This window comes from Lagopus muta, chromosome 1 (genome assembly GCF_023343835.1).
Source record: "Lagopus muta isolate bLagMut1 chromosome 1, bLagMut1 primary, whole genome shotgun sequence".
Taxonomy (NCBI): domain Eukaryota; kingdom Metazoa; phylum Chordata; class Aves; order Galliformes; family Phasianidae; genus Lagopus; species Lagopus muta.
In genome coordinates this window covers 431,011-449,245 of record NC_064433.1, presented here as the reverse complement: position 1 = coordinate 449,245, position 18,235 = coordinate 431,011, and the positions used below count along the sequence as shown (strand labels likewise).

Sequence of the window (18,235 nt, the reverse complement as noted above, 5' to 3'; positions counted from 1 at the left end):
AGATGAAACACTTCAGTCTGTTTGAACGACCCCACAAGATCTGCCTAAACCTTCAAAAGCCAAAGGTAGCCCTGTGTCCTGCCAGGGTTAGGAGTGCAGCCCGCAAACAGCCATTCTCAGCTGGCCCAGAGGATGCTTTGAGTCCTCCTGACACGGAGCCCTGGGGAATGTGAAGATGAAAAGATACATTCTCGTGGCTAACTGTGCAGATAAGACATGTCTACACACAACTCCCCCCCCTCCCCAGCTGATGCTGGAGAAACAGGGTCATGATGGGCAAAACAGCCACCGCCAGAACAATCCATGCATCTTGCCCCCATTTTGGCCAAGTTTCAGCCTATTCAGCCTCACCCTTTAATGGGAGACACTTGGCCACCAGGAGCACCTGTTAGTTTGCTCTGCTGACTTAGTTTTCTTCTGATGAATTATCTTTCAAGTCTGAAAGATCAAAACTGGACGCAGGTTCCAGTCGGTGTGCATAGTGCAGATTAACGCCAACCATCTGTTTTCACCTTCTGTTTTGTTCCTTTTTCCTTTTTCCTTTCCCAACAATTGCACTTTGATGTCACAGTGAAGTCAGGACTTCATTCCTAAGCCATTACCAAGAGCTGAAAAACCTTAAATGGGTGAGAGCAGCTCAGAGCACTTCTTTGGCTGTTGTCTTTCACCGTGCCAAAGAAATGCTCCTATTATCACACTGGTTAATGACCCAGCTTGGTGCAATCTCATCCATCCACTCTTGTCTTGCTCAACAAAGGCAACTTTGAATCATCTGCAAATTATGACCTATTTCCTGCCCTTTTCAAGACCCAGAACAAACAGTGGTCCCAGTGCAGACCCTCAGGGAGTTCCATGGGGCGTTTGGTCGCCATGGGAATCCGTGCTTTTCCCTCCCTGTTTTGATTCTTTGCTGTTTTCTGAGTCATAGCGGCACTTTCTCTTTTGTCCCATGATCAGCTAAGAATATAAACAGCCCCAAAGAAGCATGTCACAGGATTTCTGAAAATCCAAACAAGTTACGCCCATAACTCGGAGTAAAAAATGTTCAGAGCTACGGAGACAGATTTGGGATAAGCAGCTCAGTGATACAGACTGCATTCACTGCCTTGTTGGCGAGCTCAAAGGCTTGAGGAGAGCTTAGCATAATGAATTGTCACCACTTGCTCCTTCCGTGTCACTCACACTTATTTCATGTGCAATAATGCCCGTCCAGTTACATTAACGACCAACAGCTTTGAACAGCACCGAAGCCCGACTGCAAGCAAGGGCTCCACAGAGCAGACCCACGTTCACCCCTCAAGTGCCCCACACAGAAGCCCCGTGTCAGCAGCACGTTCCTGGGCCCAAAGGGGAACCCTGCTCCTACACAGGACTGCTCGGGCCCAGGCACAGCACAGCAGCAGCATCTCCCTGCTGCCAGGATGCATCCCGTGCTCCTCCTGCACCAGCTCTGACTGCCTGCCGTTCTCCATAGCGAAGCTGCTTCCATCGATGCCATGAAGCAGAGCACCAGGATGGCAGCCCCGAGTGCACAGAACACACAGTGAACACCCAGCAGCACCCCTCCCTTCAGCACAACGCCGCGCTCCGTCCACACCCAACGCATCTCCTCCATTTCCTGAGCGCACCAAAACGTTCCCAGCACATTTCTCTCCTGCAGCGAGACACGAACCAGACGCAGCGCCCTGCTCTGTGCCCACGTCTCACCCCAGTGAGCCACATCCAACAGCTGAGGCTGTAACTGGATTGACTGGAAGCAGCAAAGCTCCCTTCCTGTTAAGTCCAGCAGGACGCTCTGCCCGTGAAAATGAATCCCTTTGTAACCACAAAGCCAAGCGCTTACCTGTGAGAGGTGAAATTGTCGTAAGAGCCCACAGTGTAATGTCGGAAGAGACGCTTTGTTCTGTCTTCTCTGGTTTCTACAAGAAAAAAGACACAGTGCAGAGCTGAGAGCTAACACAGCAGTGGTCAGTGTCTGCTTCCTCTGTGCGTGTACAGAGTGAACGCATTCTCATGCAAGCACCAAGTGGAAAACAAGCCATAATCTGCGTGCAGACGTGGCAGTGCGAGCAGCCCCACGCAGGGCTGTGTGCAGCCCCAAGTGCACAGCAGCTTCTGTGAACAGCAGATCTCTCTCCCAGCACTCCTCAGCCTGCAGATTTCAGTGCACCAAAGCATCAAATTGCATCAAAACTCCAAAGCAGTGCCATGGAGAACCGACGCCTGCAAGGCCAAGGTGTGTCCTGTGTCCCAGATGAATCCCCCCTGCCCTTCGGCCACTTGAATCCTGCCAGTCTCAGGGAATTTGGATGCAAATCCCACAGAAGAGATGGAAACAGCTCCCGTCCTCCTCACCAGGGGGTCAACGGATCCAATGGGTGCGTAGAAGCCGTGAGAAAGGGGAGGAAGGAACTCAAAGACTTCTGCTACCCCTTGCATGTGAACAGCAGCGCCATCCCAAGCAGCTCCATGGCCCAAGGCACTGCGTCCCCTGCTGGGAGTAAACCATCCTTCCTAACACAGAAGAAACTGACTTAACGCTACCAAAAGTGAATTTATTTGCATGGCCCGGGGTTAATACAACAATCAACCTACAGGAAGCACTGGAGGCCTCGCAATGAACTGGGCTGAGTGACGCTGAACCACCTCATCCATGCCTGCATGCCTGCACGGGACATCAAACCATCTGATGCTGCTGAGCAGGGAGATTAGAAGGGGTGAAAAGAAAGGAGAGGGCATGGATAGTGGAGCATGGACGAGACTCAATTTCCTCTTTGGCTGGGACACAAGCTGTGTGCAGCCAAAGCAAAACAAACGTTTGCTTTTTCCTGCTTTGGAATCCAAAATGACAACTGCTACTGAGAAGAGGCTGCAGCAGTACAGGTAGAAGGCAGAGCTTCTGGAAAGGAGCTCTGTAGAGAAGGACCCGGGGGTCCTGGAAGCTCACAGCTGACCAAGAGCCAACCACAAGGTGGCCAAAAGGCCAACGGGACCCCGGGCTGCATTGCACAGAGTGTGGCCAGCAGGGTGGGGAGGTGCTGCTCCCCTCTGCCCTGCAACAGGGGGGCACAGCTGGAGCTCTGGGTCAGGAGGAGGGGGCCGGGCTCTGTTTGGTGACAGGACAAGGGGCAGCAGGCACAGAATGGAGCCCGGGGAGCTCCGTGTGAGTGTGAGGGAGACCTTGGGGCTGTGGGGGCACCGCTGCCCACAGAGGGGGGGGGGGGGGGGGGGGAATCCCCTCTGCAGGGATCCAAACCCAGCTGGACACTGTGCAGCTGGGTGGGGGGAGCTGCAGGGGTCCTTTCCAGCCCTGCAGCTCTGGGTTCTGCTGTCGCTGCCAACCAGATGAGGTTGTTTTAAGCTTTCAAACCTTTTTTTCTGCTCTCATGCTCCCAGGAACTGCCACTGCTGTCCCAGCACTCCGTCCTGCTGGGGGCAGAGCCCCCCCCCCACCTCCACCCCACAAGGGAAGGCTGCATAACAGTTAACAACTCACTTCACCATAAAACATAAAAACTAATTTGCTAACGGCAGCTCTGCCTTTTTGGGGATTTTTCCTTTCCCACATCCTCCTGCGTTCTGCTCTTTCCTTTTCCCAGACACCGAAGGGCTCTCCCAGAGTATTTGCCACAACGGGCTCTCCTTCTTCCATCGCGGTGTGCGAGCCGAGCGTTCGCTGTGCCGCTCCCAAACCCACAGACATCGCCACAAGGCCGCATCCGTCGCTTCTCCGCGATGCCGCAGCGCTGCGGTGGAGGTGCGCGAGCCGAGCGGAGCACGGCAGGTGCTGCCGCCAGGGGGAGCCCGCGCTCCACAGCGGAGAAGGCAGCGCCGGGAGCGGGGCCGCGGGGCGGTCAGGACCTGCAGGCCCCGAGCAGGCCTCGTTTGGTCCCGCAGGCCCCGAGCAGGCCCCGTTTGGCCCCGCAGGCCCCGAGTAGGCCTTGTTTGGCCCCACAGGCCCTCAGCAGGCTTCATTTGGCCCTACAGGCCCTCAACAGGCCTCGTTCGGCCCCACAGCCCCTCAACAGGCTTCGTTTGGCCCTGCAGGTCAAGAGTAGGCCTCGTTGGCCCCGCAAGCCCCAAGCAGGCACTGTTTGGCCCTGCAGGCCCCGAGCAAGTACTGTTTGGCCCTGCAGGTCCTGAGTAGGCCTCATTTGGCCCCCCCAGGCCCCGAGCAGGCCTCATTTGGCCCCCCAGGTGAAGAGTAGGTCTTGTTTGGCCCCACAGGCCCTCAGAAGGCTTTGTTTGGCCCCACAGGCCCCAAGCAGGCCAAAGCTCTCAGAGCAGCCCCTCCGCTGTTTACCTGCTGGGTCCTCCAGACAGGTGATGTTCCACCAAGCCCTGTCCTGGGGGTCCTGGGAGAAACTCTCTCTAAGAAGCGAGGAATTAACCTTCCTGAGGAAAAGACATGCTGTGCCAAAAAGTAGAGACGATAAGGAGTGGTGGGTGCAGTGATGGGAGGCGAGGTGCTGCCAGACAGCTACAGAAGGAGCTGACCCCTTCACCTGGGGCTGAAAGCACCCCTTCCCCATCCTGCCCAGCCGCAGAAGGGTTGCAGCTCTTTGCTCTGGATGGAGGGACCTCAACACCACTGCAGCACCAGGACAGCACAGCGAGGCTGTAACGGGAGGGGCAGCCCCAGCTCTGCCCACCGTGAGCCCCCCCAGGAGGTTGGGGCACCTCGCAAGGAGGAGCGCAGCAGAGAGCTGAAATGCATGGAGAGCATCAGGATGGGGCTTCAGGCCAATGCACAGCCCAGGAATCAGCATCCAGAGTTGTGTACAAACGGACATGGATGCACTGGGAAGGGGCTGGGCTCCACAGGGGGCACCAGCTGAGCATACCCTAACGGCCAAGGGGAGCACATCCACCACCTGCTGCATGGCATGCAGAGGGTCAGAGATGTTTCCTGCCCCTTTCCGACCCTGTGAGGGATGAGCACAGCCCTGCTGCCACACCGTGCTCAATGCATTTCCCCTCACTTCTGTTCGTGGGGGCCCTTAGGAAGCCCCACTCCCTCTTCCCTGTACAGCTGTGCTTTAGGTCCTTCTCCTCCCTTCTCTGCCGTGCTCAGCCTCCTCATCTCCTGCCTCCCGTCCATGCGTGCACAGACACTTGTACCTCATCTGCAAACACCTCTATTGATCTCCTTCCAGATAGAAGAGTGGTGACTTTGTGAAGAGCGCTCGATTTATGGGCTGTCCGCAGCCCAAAGGCTCGTTCTCTTCCTGACTTCTAAATATAGCTGCTGCGGAGTGTGTGTTTAATGGAGCCGTCAAGGAGGCATCAGGGACCGAGGCTGATGGATGGAGAGGAGCGAATGCTTTGGAGAGGTGTGGAGAGGGAGGCTCTATATTTAGGGACGAGGGAGCAAACGGGCGCGGAGGTGCCAGCTCCTGGGGCACCCTGTGGGAGGAGCTGTGCCAGCAGGGAAATGGGAACAGAGAACATAGAACGCTGGAAAACTACAGCCTGGCACCCAGCAGGAGCGCGTGGATGGATGCAGGCTGTGCTCAAGCTGCTCCGCAGACCACCTGTAAAGTGCCTTGGTAAAGTTTTCAGAATCATTTTTTCTAGGTAAGCCTGCCTCCTGGCACTAAATAAAAACACAAGAACATGAATGTCCCACGGCTGGCTGACAGAAGTCTGGATGTGCCAGAGAAAAGGTCACAGGAGAGCAGGAGCTGTCATGCAGACATGGCAGAGTGCTGCTGGGCCAGAGCTGATGGCACAGGAAGCTCTGTGAGTCCTCCAGGACTGGGCTGGTCCCTGTCTCAGACAGCAAACACTGGTTTACCAATGGAAAAAAAAATGAATCTTTTGGAATGTGAAAAGATAACGTTTTCTTTCTACAGCATGTTGGAGCTACGCTTCTAAGTACTGCATTTCAGCTAATTAAATGCAAGATTTATGCATCTCTGATCGTGAGTAGCAATGTCTCTTTCATCATCTGTGATCAGCTGCTCCTGTGTCACAACAGGCACTGCAGCAGCACAAATTCTCAGAGGTGAAGAGGCCAGCACAGGGCCACACAAACGAAGGGCTGTCCTTGCAGCCAGGGTGCCCCCAGCAAGCACCTTCCCCAGTGGCTGCACAACAAAGCTGAGGGCTTTGGGCAGCACAACACAGACGCCTGCACCGGAGCACCGGGTGAATCATGACGAGTCAGATTTTGGAAAACCATCTCTTAAATCATGTAATACAGCAGCAGGAATATTGCTGCTATCAGCCAAGAGCTGCATCGAACCGCTGAGAGGTCAAGGTCATCACAAACCATAAAGCCATCGAGCAGATAAGGAACTCAGGAAGGGAGATACCAATTAGATTCTGCGCTGGTCAAAAAAGAGGATTTCAAACGGATACAATCTTTTAAATTGAAATTTTACACTAAAAGCAGTAATGTGCAAGTCAGAGGAGATGCTGTCTCGGGAATGGAGGAAGCTGGGGCCTGCACTTGTGCCTACACCAGTATGCAGACGCTTCTTGTGCCAACTCACCCACCAAAAAGGCTCACAGATGCCCCAGCTCTGTTTCACCAATCCCTCACGGGAGCCCCGATTCGTTGCTTTTTGAACCATCTCACCACTCTAGAAGTGACACCACACGCAGACGATGCTCTCGGTCAGGAGAACCGGCGGGCAGCCGCCTCCTCCTGCAGCAGCCAGACCACGAGCCCGGCAGCTCTCGGCTCTGCGTGCCAAAAGGGAGCTGTGCTGCTCCACGAGCTCCACCCATGCTGGGACTGCTGGTGCAGAATGCCAGCAAACCCAGGCTGGGCTCAGCGAGCTGTGGCTCCCAGCAGCGGTGCCTCCATTGGGAGCCAGCACAGAGGTCCTTGCTCTGCTGCAGCCCTGCAGGCGCCCGCTCCGAGCCCAGCGCGGCCCTCGCAGAGCTGCTGCCCATTGTGAATTGAGACCCACGCGTCCCAAACAGCGCTGCTGAGCACCTGACTCGGAGTAGGCTGACGAGCAGATGCCACCACAATTAAAGCTTCTTCCAGGCTTGGTGCCAGCCAGCCAATCTGGCTGGGGCTGCCTCCCAACGCGGCGCTGGAGAGAAAAGGGAATTATTTCAGAGCAAGAAATGCTGAACTACGCTGAGAAGATGAAGGGCACGGGGCATCCGAGCCCAGAAGGGATCGCGATGGACGCCACCGAGGAGCTGCAGCGTGGGGGATGCTGCCACCAGCTGCTTCCACGTGCTCCTCTGGCAGCCGCAGCTCAGACGTCTGCGCACCAGCATCAGCAAACCTCACTTCAAACGCGAGCAGGCGTGGAAACCCTTCGAGTGTGACTCTTCCCTTCCTTAGCATCACCAGGAGAGTCGGCTAATTCACAGCCCTGCGGCACCTGGCTCTGTTGGCTGAAGACAGAAAAGCCCCAGAATGTCTTTGCTCAGTGATTTGTGCTGTTACCGTGTTTTATGCAGGGCAGTCAACTCGTTGCTGTTTTCCCCACGACTGATCTTTATTCTTTGAAGTTCAAATGCAACTTTCCTCTGAAAGCGAATAATTCTAGAAGCCTTGCTGTAGCATAATTAGTTTCATACAATAATTTATGTACAAGATGTAATCATTTGGAGCAACTTTGGCCAGCGTTGCACAAATGCACCGAGGAGATAATTGTATTAGTCTTTCTTGCCTTCATTTATGAGTTATGCTTGCAATGTGATTATGCTTGTTAGAGTTTGTAGCCCATCTGTAACTGAAAAAAACCCACAAATAAGCTGAAAGTCGACTCTCAAATAACTGTGAGTCAGAGAGCAGCATTCAGTGCTTCACCCCTCGCAAGGGCTCAGCTGGGCAGCCATCAGATTGAGGGGAACAGGGAGAGCAGTCCACAGAGCTGCACCACTCAGCTGCAGGTCGGGTTGGAAAGGAACCAAACGCAGCCCCACCACCCTCCCATGATATCAGGCTGCCCAGGGCCCCACGCATGGCCTGGGGCACCTGCAGGGATGAGGCACCCCAGAAAGTCTTGAAATTAAACCCCTTTCATGACATCTTTGATTGAGTCGCTCCCACAGAAGGACTGTAGGGCTTCTCTGTTCCCTTTTAAGTGAGAAACTGTCCAAGCTTTGTAGGAGAGCTTAAAATTTAAAAATCTGGCATGTGAAATAACGCTGTGTGGGTGTACAGATGTTCAAGCAGACTTGGAATAGGAGCAGAAGGACTCGAGCAATGGCTTCTTGGAGATTCCCTATCCATGTTGGCTGATTTCTATGACTCTATTCAGGTTGGATATTAGGAAGAATATTGTCTAAGAGTGGTAATGCATTCCTGAGGATTCTCCATTCAATTGCTTGGCTCAGGAAAAACTAGGAGATCAAAATACAAGAGGACAAGATAGGAATAGGACAAGGACAAGGAGGGAATAGCATCAAGTTGTGCCAGAGGAAGTTCAGGTTGGATGTTAGGAAAAGTTTCTTCTCTGAAAAAGCGATGAGATATTGGAACAGAGCACCCAGGAAGGTGGTGAATTCACCACATGTAGAGGTGTTCAAGAAACATAGGGATGTGTCACTTAATGACATGTTTTCGTGGGCAATATTGGTGGAGTGTGGACTGTTGGATCAGATGATCTTAGAGGTCTTTTCCAACCTTAATGATTCTACAGTTCTTCTATGATGAAAGTCTAATTTCTCGTCTGTTAACAAAATACAGAAGCAAACTTCCCCATATGTGTTGACTCCCAGGGCTACAACACAACTGGGAGAGCAACGCCCCAAGCAAGGCGTTGTGGAATCTCCTTCCATGGAAGCTCCTTCCATGCAGATATTCGAGACCCATCTGGATGCCTGTCAGTGTGGCGTGCTGCAGGGAAGCTGTGTTAGCAAGGACTTGGACACAATGATCCCTTCTGGTCCCTTCCGACCTCTGTGGTTCTGTGCTTCTGTGAAGATGCCCACTGGAGATGCTGTCCCATGAGCTGGGCAGCTCACGGACCTTGGAGAGGCCCTCGGCTCTCACAGCGCTGCAGAGATGATGACACAGCCCCTAACATGGACCTTTTTCTTCACGTTGTTGGTGTGTTTTTCTTTTTTAAATAACCATTTTGTTAAATAACCATAAAACAGGTTCATTGAGAACTACCACAAGCTCCTCATTATCTCCAAGCTCTCCGTTCTCTCCAGGAACGTCACCTGTGCCAAACCCCACTGCAAACCCTGCAGCAGTGGCTGTGTTCTGACCAACAGGGACGGAGCAGTGCCACTTCCACGCTGCCCAGGACGGTTGGCACCACAGCCACAATCCAGCACTGCTCCACTTGGGTTCCCAGAACGCACACAGCACACGGGGAGCTCAGCAAAGGAGCCCTCAAGCACACAGAGTCCCACCAGCACCTTCAGAGCCATCACCACCATCTGCTGTGCCACGTCCCCTCTGCTCTGCGTGCAGCGCTGTGCCCCCCAAGGACAAAAGCTGTCTGTGTCACACGGGGACCCAGGAGCCTTTTCCCCATGTACCTGAACCACAGCTCCGTTGGCATCGCAGGGCACAGCGCAGGACAGACGTCGCCACTCCAAATGCACAACAAATTGCTGTCCTGCCATCCCAGGGATCCCCTCACTCTGCAACCACGTGCTGGGAAAATACAGAGCTGTGCTCACAGCTCCGGGGAAAAGAGGCAGCTTACAGGCAGTGGGCGCTAATCAGAGGGGATGGAGACAGCAGGGGACAGCACTTATTGGCACCAGCACAGCAAGAGAGAAATGGATCCGCGCTTGTCTGTCTGCCTGTGAGCTACGTGGTCAGGCTGAGCGTGTGCCTGCTTCAAATGCAGTTAAGAAATGTCAGAATTGAGGTGACCTAAACCTTAGTCAAAGCCTTTCATGCTGGGCATCTCCAATATTCCTCACTTTTGTGTTTGTTTGTTTGTTTGTTTTTTAATTGGAAAAATGTCTCCTCCTCCTTCTACTGCATCCCTCGATCTGCACTGACCAACGTGTGCCTTGGGGACGTGGAGGCAGCGGGGACAGGGGTGATCTTCACTGCCCACACCTCTCAGGAAGCGGAGGGGGACGGCGTAGACTCACCTCAGCCCGACCACTCACTGGGTGCAACCTGATGGATCGGGAGTTCCAGTTTTGTCCCTTAGCTCCACGGTCCGGCTTCGAGAGCCGTTTGGGCACCCAAAATAAGATGGCGTAAGATGACACAGAACAGTGGCATGAGGCACAGAGGCTGCTTGCTGCTTGGTCCTGACCTCAAGGCCTTGCTCAACCAGATGGCCGTCGGGCTGCCAAACTCCAGTGCGCTTGGGGAGCCCAAATCCTCTCCCATACCCCATTCCTAACCCTGTTTCTGGAGTCGTGCGTTGCAGCAGAGCAGGAAGGTGCCTGATGGCCTCAGCAGCTCTGTCAGGGCCTCACCAGAACACAGGGCCACGTTAGCAGAAGCTGCATGTGACAGACAACCAACAGCAGACGTGTTCACACCGCTTAAAGCGCACCCAAAAATGTGCTGTCCCACTGAAGCGGCCCTGAAATGGCGCCCAATAGACACGAGAGCGGAAAGCACGCGAGGGAGCCATGCCTCAGAGCCAGGCCACCTTTTGAAGATGAGTGCTGTCCCAACACCTGGCCAAGAGAAAGAACCATGAAGAATAAAGAGGTGAAGTGAGAGCTGTCCCTCTGCCATGCAAGGAAACCCAACCAGCCCAGGACTTGGTGCCAGCGGGGAGATGGAGATCCTGCTGGTATGGCGCCCACTGGGCCGCCAGGGATGGTGACACTGTGCAGCTGCAGGGATTTCCAGCACAGCGAGGCAGGACTGGTTGTGTTCCTGCCTCTCATCCTCAGCTTCACACTCCTGCAAAAGGAGAACACCCACATCACAGCGACTCTGCATGAGGAGCTCTGCAGAACAGAGGATGGGGGTCCTCGAGTTGGAAGCACAGCAGTTGAGGAGCCAAAGGGTTCTGCTGCATTCCCTTCCAGGTCTGGTTTGGGGAAAGACTCCAGGATCCAGAAATAGGAGATGAAAGTGCTGATAACGTGGCATCCTCCAACCTGGGAAGTCATACAAAGAGTGGGCAGGGAGGAAACCTTAAGCCTGATAAGGATGAAAACCATCACTGATTCACTTTCTGCCAACAACATAGAATCATAGAATCACCAAGGTTGGAAAAGACCTCAAAGCTCATCCAGTCCAACCGTTCACCCATTCCCAACAGCTCCCACTAAACCACGTCCCTCAGCACAACATCCAGCCTTTCCTTGAACACCCCCAGGCTCGGTGACTCCACCACCTCCCTGGGCATCCATTCCAGTGCCAACATGGTACAGCTGCAGAAAGAAGTCAGCAGAACGAGCTCACCTCGCTCGAGTTGCTGGTAAGGACCTGGCAGGTTATGGCCCTGCTTCAGCTTCACCTTTGGCACCAGACCCACCAGAGAATGAGGCTCTCATTCCCCACCGTGACGGAGGAGCTGCACAGCAGGGCTCTGGAGGAGGACGTTTCGGAGGGCTCAGTGCACAGCTCCAAACAAAGGCTGTGTGAGCAAAGGCCTCCTTCTGCCTCTCAGCACAGGGGGATCACAACCAACACCTCCATAAACCCAAGGAACGCAGCCTCCATGAATTTTCCATGGTCTCCTCCTGGAGCCTTTAATCTCCACCCGCTGTAGTGACGAGCTCTGGAGCTGCGCTGCGTGGAAGCAGCAAATCCATTTGTGGAGTCAATGGGATCAGGCAGCAAGCTTAATTCTCACATTAAGGAAATGACAACAAATCCTTCCCCATCTCTGTCCTTTCTCACATTCCCAATATATTCTCCTGACAACCTTTCCATGCTCACCTCTCTAACGGTTTGTCCTCGCTGGAAGCTTCCCATGGCCCAGCACTGACCACCTCCACCTCGAGTGGAATCCATGTGCTTATTCCTATCCTTTGCTTTCACCTTTCAGCCAGCTAAAGAGAAGCAGCCTCTGAGAAAGCCCTCCTAAAGGCCTTTGGAAAGCGTGGGCACAGTATATCAAACTCTGCCCCAGTGTTTCTCGAGTCCTTCAAAGATTTGCAGGGCATTTTGGGGACTTCCCCCATGCAAAGGTGTGAAAGTGAGGAAGAGTCAATACATGCAGCTTTGTTCTAGCCTTTGGAAATCTGGATGATGCAAAGAAACTAAAGAAACGCGTGGCATTGAGGGACACGGGTTAGGGGCAAGGCAGGGATGGCTTGGGGTTGGATTTGCTGATTTTAGGGGTCTTTTCTTTTCCAATCTGAATGATTTTATGACAAAATCTTGCTATCCTGGAAATGGCGCTGATGTTTTACAACAACAAAAATCTTGCAGTTAAAGTGAACCTCTGTAAGCAGGACTTGTTCTTTCCCCACACCCAGACAGGATCGTGCGTGCTGACCACCCACCTTTATTCTAGTGAGAATTAGAGGAGATTCCAAGCAAGATCTGCCAGAGGACCATCAAATCAGCAGCTCTGGGTCAGAGTTCTTAGCCAGGATCCTTTAAGAGCTTCTCTGCTGCACCCTTTGGGGTTAACATTTGCAGCAAGCCTCAGAACATGGAGAAGTAACCGAGGACCAGAAGAAAGCTGAGTCGGCAGCGAGGATGCAGAGGGTGAATGGGGGCACAGGTCCTGCAGCTGTGGGGCGGATGGGGCAGCCACCTCCCTCCCTGCTGCCTGCACTTCTGCAGAGCACACCGAGGCTGCCCAAGGAAACCCAGCCCTGACCAATGCAACTCACAGTGTGCAATCCCTTGGCCTCAGCAGAACTGGGGATAGGAGAACGGTCAGGGCCTCTTGTAGGTGCTTTGCAACCTTGTGGTTCTGTGATTCTAGCCGTGTTAGCCAAGTTCCTCGTGTGGACACTGGCAAGCCAAGCACTACTGACAGCCTCCAATGCACGGCTGGGTCCCTCCCACTGCAACCTGCACAGAACCAACATCCTGCAGCAAACCTCCAGGACAGCCTCCATGCACAGCTGGGCTCAGGCAGTCCCTTCTGCCATGGGGATGGGCACCAGCCGAGGGCACAGCTCTGCCCTGAGCCCACAGCCCTGAGCCCACAGCCCAGATCTGAGCCCACAGCCCAGCTCCCAGCACTGGAGGGATGCACGCTGCGAGCTGCAGAAGGCAAGAAACGAAAGAGCTGACTGGGAAAAGCAGGGAGCTGGATATAGAAGGGATTTGTATCCATTTCTTTTCAGGCTGTTGAGCTTCAGAAACGGTGGGAAGTGCATAATACAAGAGCACCAGAAGGTATTAGCAACTAATAATGATACAGTTGCTTAAAAAAGACAGAAATTCGAACTCATCGCGTGAGCTAGTATCAAATACAGTGCTGGGGATGAATAAAACATAAAACAGCCCCAACCAAAATGATCAGAAGGCATTAACTACGGCAACTTAGGTCGTAGCAAAAGGCGCCGAAGCACCGAAACAAAACAAAAACCCCGAGCTGCCCATGGTCAAAACATCCTGGCGGCAAAAAAAAGAGAAAGAAAAAGGGCTGGCTTGTTTCAGGGGCTGTGGAATAAGGTGCAGAGCAGCCTGCATCCACTGCAAGGAAAGCAGTGCTGTGCTGCAGCCGGAGCGGCGCAGAATCCCGAATGAACGCCGGGCAGCAGCAGCTTCTGCTCCACAGCTGCCAGCAGCAGCAGCAAGGCCAGGCTTTGTTCCCAGCCATCCTGTTCATAGGATTGTAGAACCATTGAATGGCCTGGGTTGCAAAGGCCCATGGTGAGCATCAGTTCCAACCCCCTGCTGTGTGCAGGTCGCCAACCAGCAGCCCAGGCTGCCCAGAGCCACATCCAGCCTGGCCTCCAATGCCTGCAGGGATGGGGCATCCACAGCCTTCTTGGGCAACCTGTGCCAGTGCCTCACCGCCCTCTGCATGAAAAACTTCCTTCTCACATCCAACCCAAACCTCCCCTGTCTCACTTTAAAGCCATTCCCCTTGTCCCATCACCATCCACCCTCACACACAGCTGCTCCCTTCCTGTTTATCTGCTCCCTTCAAGCACTGGAAGGCCACCATGAGGTCTCCCCAAGCTCTTCTCCAAGCCAATCAATCCCAGTTCCCTCAACCTTTGTTTGCTATGCTCTGCAGCATCAGTAGCAGCATTCTGCTGAGCTCTTGCTGTAGGAATCCAAGCAGCCGTGCCTTTTGTTGTAGTCGGGTTTTTTGTTTTCTCAGTTTCCCGAGCTGAAATGAATCGGCCCAACAGAAACGAATCGGCCCAATAGAAACAACCTCCAGCAGCTGCTTTATTTGCAGTTCAAACCGGCCGGGGCTCTGAGAGGTTCAGGTGTCAGCCTGAGAGTGCTTTAAGGCAACGCCATCGCTGCTCCTGGGACACACGGCGCAATGGAGATGAGGGCTGAGAGCCACGGCCGCGCTAAGAGCTTCACAAGAGGCTGCACTTTGCTGCTCCTCCATGCACCCTGCCTGACCCCAGCACCGCTACGGCCATCGCTTCAGGGAACGGGCACCATGCCTGCAAGCTTCTGCTGTTCTGAGGTCAGATCAGTGCAAAGAGTTCCGCCGTCGGGGATGTGAAGGGATCTGAACGTGAAAGCGGAGCTGGAAGGAATTCAGGGACCTGCAAGTTTTGGCTCGGAAGGGGGAAGAATTAAAAATCAGCAAACGTAACAGATATTAGCTGTAAAAGCCAGGCGGCCCTCGGTGCTCGCAAGGCTGACCTTTATTCTTGGCTGGAAGGGGAAGCTGCCAGCAGAGCAGCGGATTAATTAAAACGCGGGGAGAAGGGGATCAAAGCGACGGCAGCGCGGACAGAGGAAGCCCAGCGTGAGAAGCGGTACAATGGGGACAGGATCAGCATCAGATGGAAGGCAGGAAAGTGAAAAATAAGTTAAGGGGCTTTTAAACGCTGGTGCAAGAGAACAGAGGCCCCATTCTGATTCCCTGCTCTGGCACAGAGTTGTTACCCCACGAAGGGGAAGAGCCGCCTCTCTCCAGCCAAGAGACCACGATAAAAGCAGATTATTTCTTTAACAAACAGGAAACAACCTGAAGCTGCACTTGTATTCTTGCTACCACTCTTCGTGTGAAAGCGAATGGCTATAAAGGCAGAGCAGCAAAGCCATGACAAATCCCAGGTACGCAGCATCCCCCAACCTCACCTCACGGTTTAACCCACATTGACTTCTGTTCCCCCATCTCCTGCCTCACAAACCCTTCCTTGGGGGGTTCCTTCCTCTCATCTTCAGAGCCTCTCAAAAAAAGCCACCAACCCCACAGCTCAGCACTCTGAGTCACTGCAACCAAACCAAAGAGACCCAGCCCACACCGATGGTCACCAGGCCACCACCACGGCCCCTGGGCTGCACTCATCTCTCTACGCCCCATCCATCACACTGTGGATGAGGCTTTCTCACCGCCCAGCCGAAGACAAGCCCAGGTTCAGGCTATCTGAAGTCCTCCAGAGGAGGATCTCCACGAGGCAGGCGCTGCAACACTCCTAGGCAATGACAGAAGAGGTGGGATGGGTGACTCGTCCCTTCGGACACAGGACAGACACAGGTGAAATCACAGAACGGGAAGCATAACAAAATGGTGCAGAGCTCCAGAAGGAGGCAGTCGACTCACTGCAGGAGATCAGAGAGCTGTATTTTCACCAAGGTACCCAAATCCTCCACAGTCCTCCTCCGCCTCGGCAGCCTGCGTGTGTTATCACCTGAGGTTGGCAGCGGATGAGTGAAGAACAACAGTGCCCTCTACCAAAAGAAACAGCCAACGGCTTCAGTGCCTTCCCATCCCACGAGGACCAGCCCTGCTCCCATTCCAGGCTCAGGACCACGCTCTGAGATGGACAGGGTGACGATGCAGAGCTTCCCCATGGGCACTGGGCCCCAATGCAGGTACTTTGAGGTCTTCAGTGATGATGTGCTCTGGTGCAGCTCATGCACCCGGCTGGAAAACGCTCCTGACTCTCCTGAACAACACAGACAGGGCAGGAGACTCAGGAACAGCCATGGTAATTAATGGTGTTTTAAACCCCCTTCCGATGTCGTTCGCTCTTGGAGATCTGCGCTGGCCACAAGAAGAGACGGAGAGGGGCCAAGCCTGACTGGTGCAATGACCTCATTATTCAACGTGGAAGCAATGTGAACCATCCAACAGGCGTTGCTACAACTTCAAACCATTCCTGATGTAAGGAACTTGTTTTTTCAGCCAGAAGTGCTTCAAGCTCTTCCTTCACAAAGCGCTTTCACAACAGGACGAAGCAGCAACCCTGCTGCTACCTCCACTGCCACCCGCAGGGAAATAACCAAATACCTCCCACTGTAACAAAGAGCTCCCCCAGTCCTACCATCACTTTTCCTTTCTCACAAAAAGAAGAAAAAAAGTCCACCAGGAACTCTGTTCATAAGTCTCATGTAATAGGAATAGGGCCGTGGCCAGCGGGCATGGTGAGGATGGGTTGGGGTTGGACTGGGTGATCTTAGAGGTGTTTTCCAACCTGAATAATACTGAGATTCTGTGAATACAGATGTTACAACGATGGAAAACCACAGCTGTAACAATGCAGCCCAGTCTGGTGGTTGGCAACCCAGCACGTAGCAGGGGGGGTCAAAACTAGATGATCGTTGCTGTCCTTTCCAACCCAGGCCATTCTAGGATTCCATGGAAACAATAGAAAACCTTGTGACAAACACGTGGGCAGGTGAGAGGTAATGAGAAAAGAAACCTCTGCCGCTCGGCGCAAAGCTGGCTGCTCTCACTCTTCCATGGAAAAGAAACCATTTGCCAAACCCTTCTGCCAAAGCTGTTGGTGCCCAGCATTCAGCGCAGCTCTGGCTCAGCCCCAGCCCCTCCTGGGCGCTCTGCAGCCCAGCAAAACCCAACCCTGGGTCTGATGCTGCCTGCACTCCTGGGCGCCACCGCAGAGGGAAGGAGCAGCTCTGCTCCCCAAGGGCCAGGAAGCAGCCATAGGGCAAAAAAACAGAGCCAGGAGGCTCTCAGTGCTCTTCAGATACAGCCTGCAAGGGGCTTCCTTTGCACTTCTCTCCAGTCAGGTTTGTACGTGGAAGCAGATAAGGAGCACGGAATGTTTCCCAGAACAGATGCTACACCACCGTTCCAAACAAACAAAACTTGAGAGACGGAAATAGTAGCAAGGTGCTTCCAAACAGCCCTGGGTTTTTACCAAGGCCAGGCTCCAAGCTGGCAGTGCAGGGGAGAGCTTATGCTCCGTTATCACACCTCGCAATCCACGGACAAGTTACTGTGACAACAGGCTGCCTGTGTGTGGCACGTTCTGCTTCACAAACCCAAGCTTGTCCTTTCATTTCCAAGCAGCATTTCCCCAAAGACCGGTGAGCTCTGCAGGGCAGCAGAGCTCCAATGCACGAACCCCTCCAGTTGTTTCAACAAGACCATTGCAATAGCATTGGCTTGCAACAGGCATTCTTCCCGTTAGCTCACTGCAAGATCCTGCCTTTTAACCTACTGAATTTCATCCTGTTTCTGTCACACCGACTCATCCACCTCTCCAAGTAAAACGTTCTCACCGCATCCACAGGGACACGAGCGGCACATTCCCGTTTTCTTTTGGCCACAGCTCCCAGTGAAAGCGCTTAACAGATGCAACCACCGATCAGCCAGCAACAGATGACAAACTTCTCGTGCTCCCCCACACTTCCTCCACCCTCACTAATAATTTTCCACGACGCAGTTGAGCTCTGCCCCAAAATCCAAATGAGCTCAAACGATGACATTTTCCTTCGCCAACCATTTTTCGGTTGCCCACCTCCGATCCACGGCCTCCCCAACAGAAACCTCCACCAACACTCCATATTCTTTCTCTCAGAGCATTGGTGCCCGTGGTTTATGGGGTCTGCAGGGGTTGGCTGCTCCTGATGGGAATCTGGGTCAGGAACCTGGGGATCCCCAGCCAGACCGCCCTCACTGGCCAAGGACCGAGGCAGCCTGTGTAGGGCCAGCTCCTGCAATGAGCCCAGCTTGCAAGAACAGCATCTTGGCCACAGGGCTGGTCTCAAAACAAGCCTGAAAGCCAATCTGCAGGTTGGCATTAGGGTAAGGACTAACGATCACCAGGCAGGACTGCAGCTCTGAGGACAGCCGGTCCATGGGCCGAGGTCTGGACTGCAGGACAACGGCTGGCCGGGTACCAGGACATCTCCAGCACAGCCCCAGGCCCACAACCCACAGTGGGACAGAGCTGCCGAGCCCACAGAGACCCAGAGACCCCATAAAAACACACAGCGCCCCATAGACCCCATAGAGTGACCCGG

At 53.8% G+C, this 18,235-nt stretch overlaps 2 protein-coding genes across 2 annotated transcripts in view; both read right to left on the bottom strand.

Moving 5' to 3' along the window:
* SHANK3 (SH3 and multiple ankyrin repeat domains 3) overlaps window positions 1-18,235 on the bottom strand; it is a 298,288-nt gene that overhangs the window by 103,035 nt on the left and 177,018 nt on the right. The window contains 1 exon segment of the mRNA XM_048925496.1: window positions 1,844-1,919. Within this exon segment, the coding sequence (XP_048781453.1) occupies window positions 1,844-1,919 (76 nt within the window).
* LOC125684168 (uncharacterized) overlaps window positions 1-18,235 on the bottom strand; it is a 100,702-nt gene that overhangs the window by 36,250 nt on the left and 46,217 nt on the right. The gene's annotated exons all lie outside the window — the stretch shown is intronic.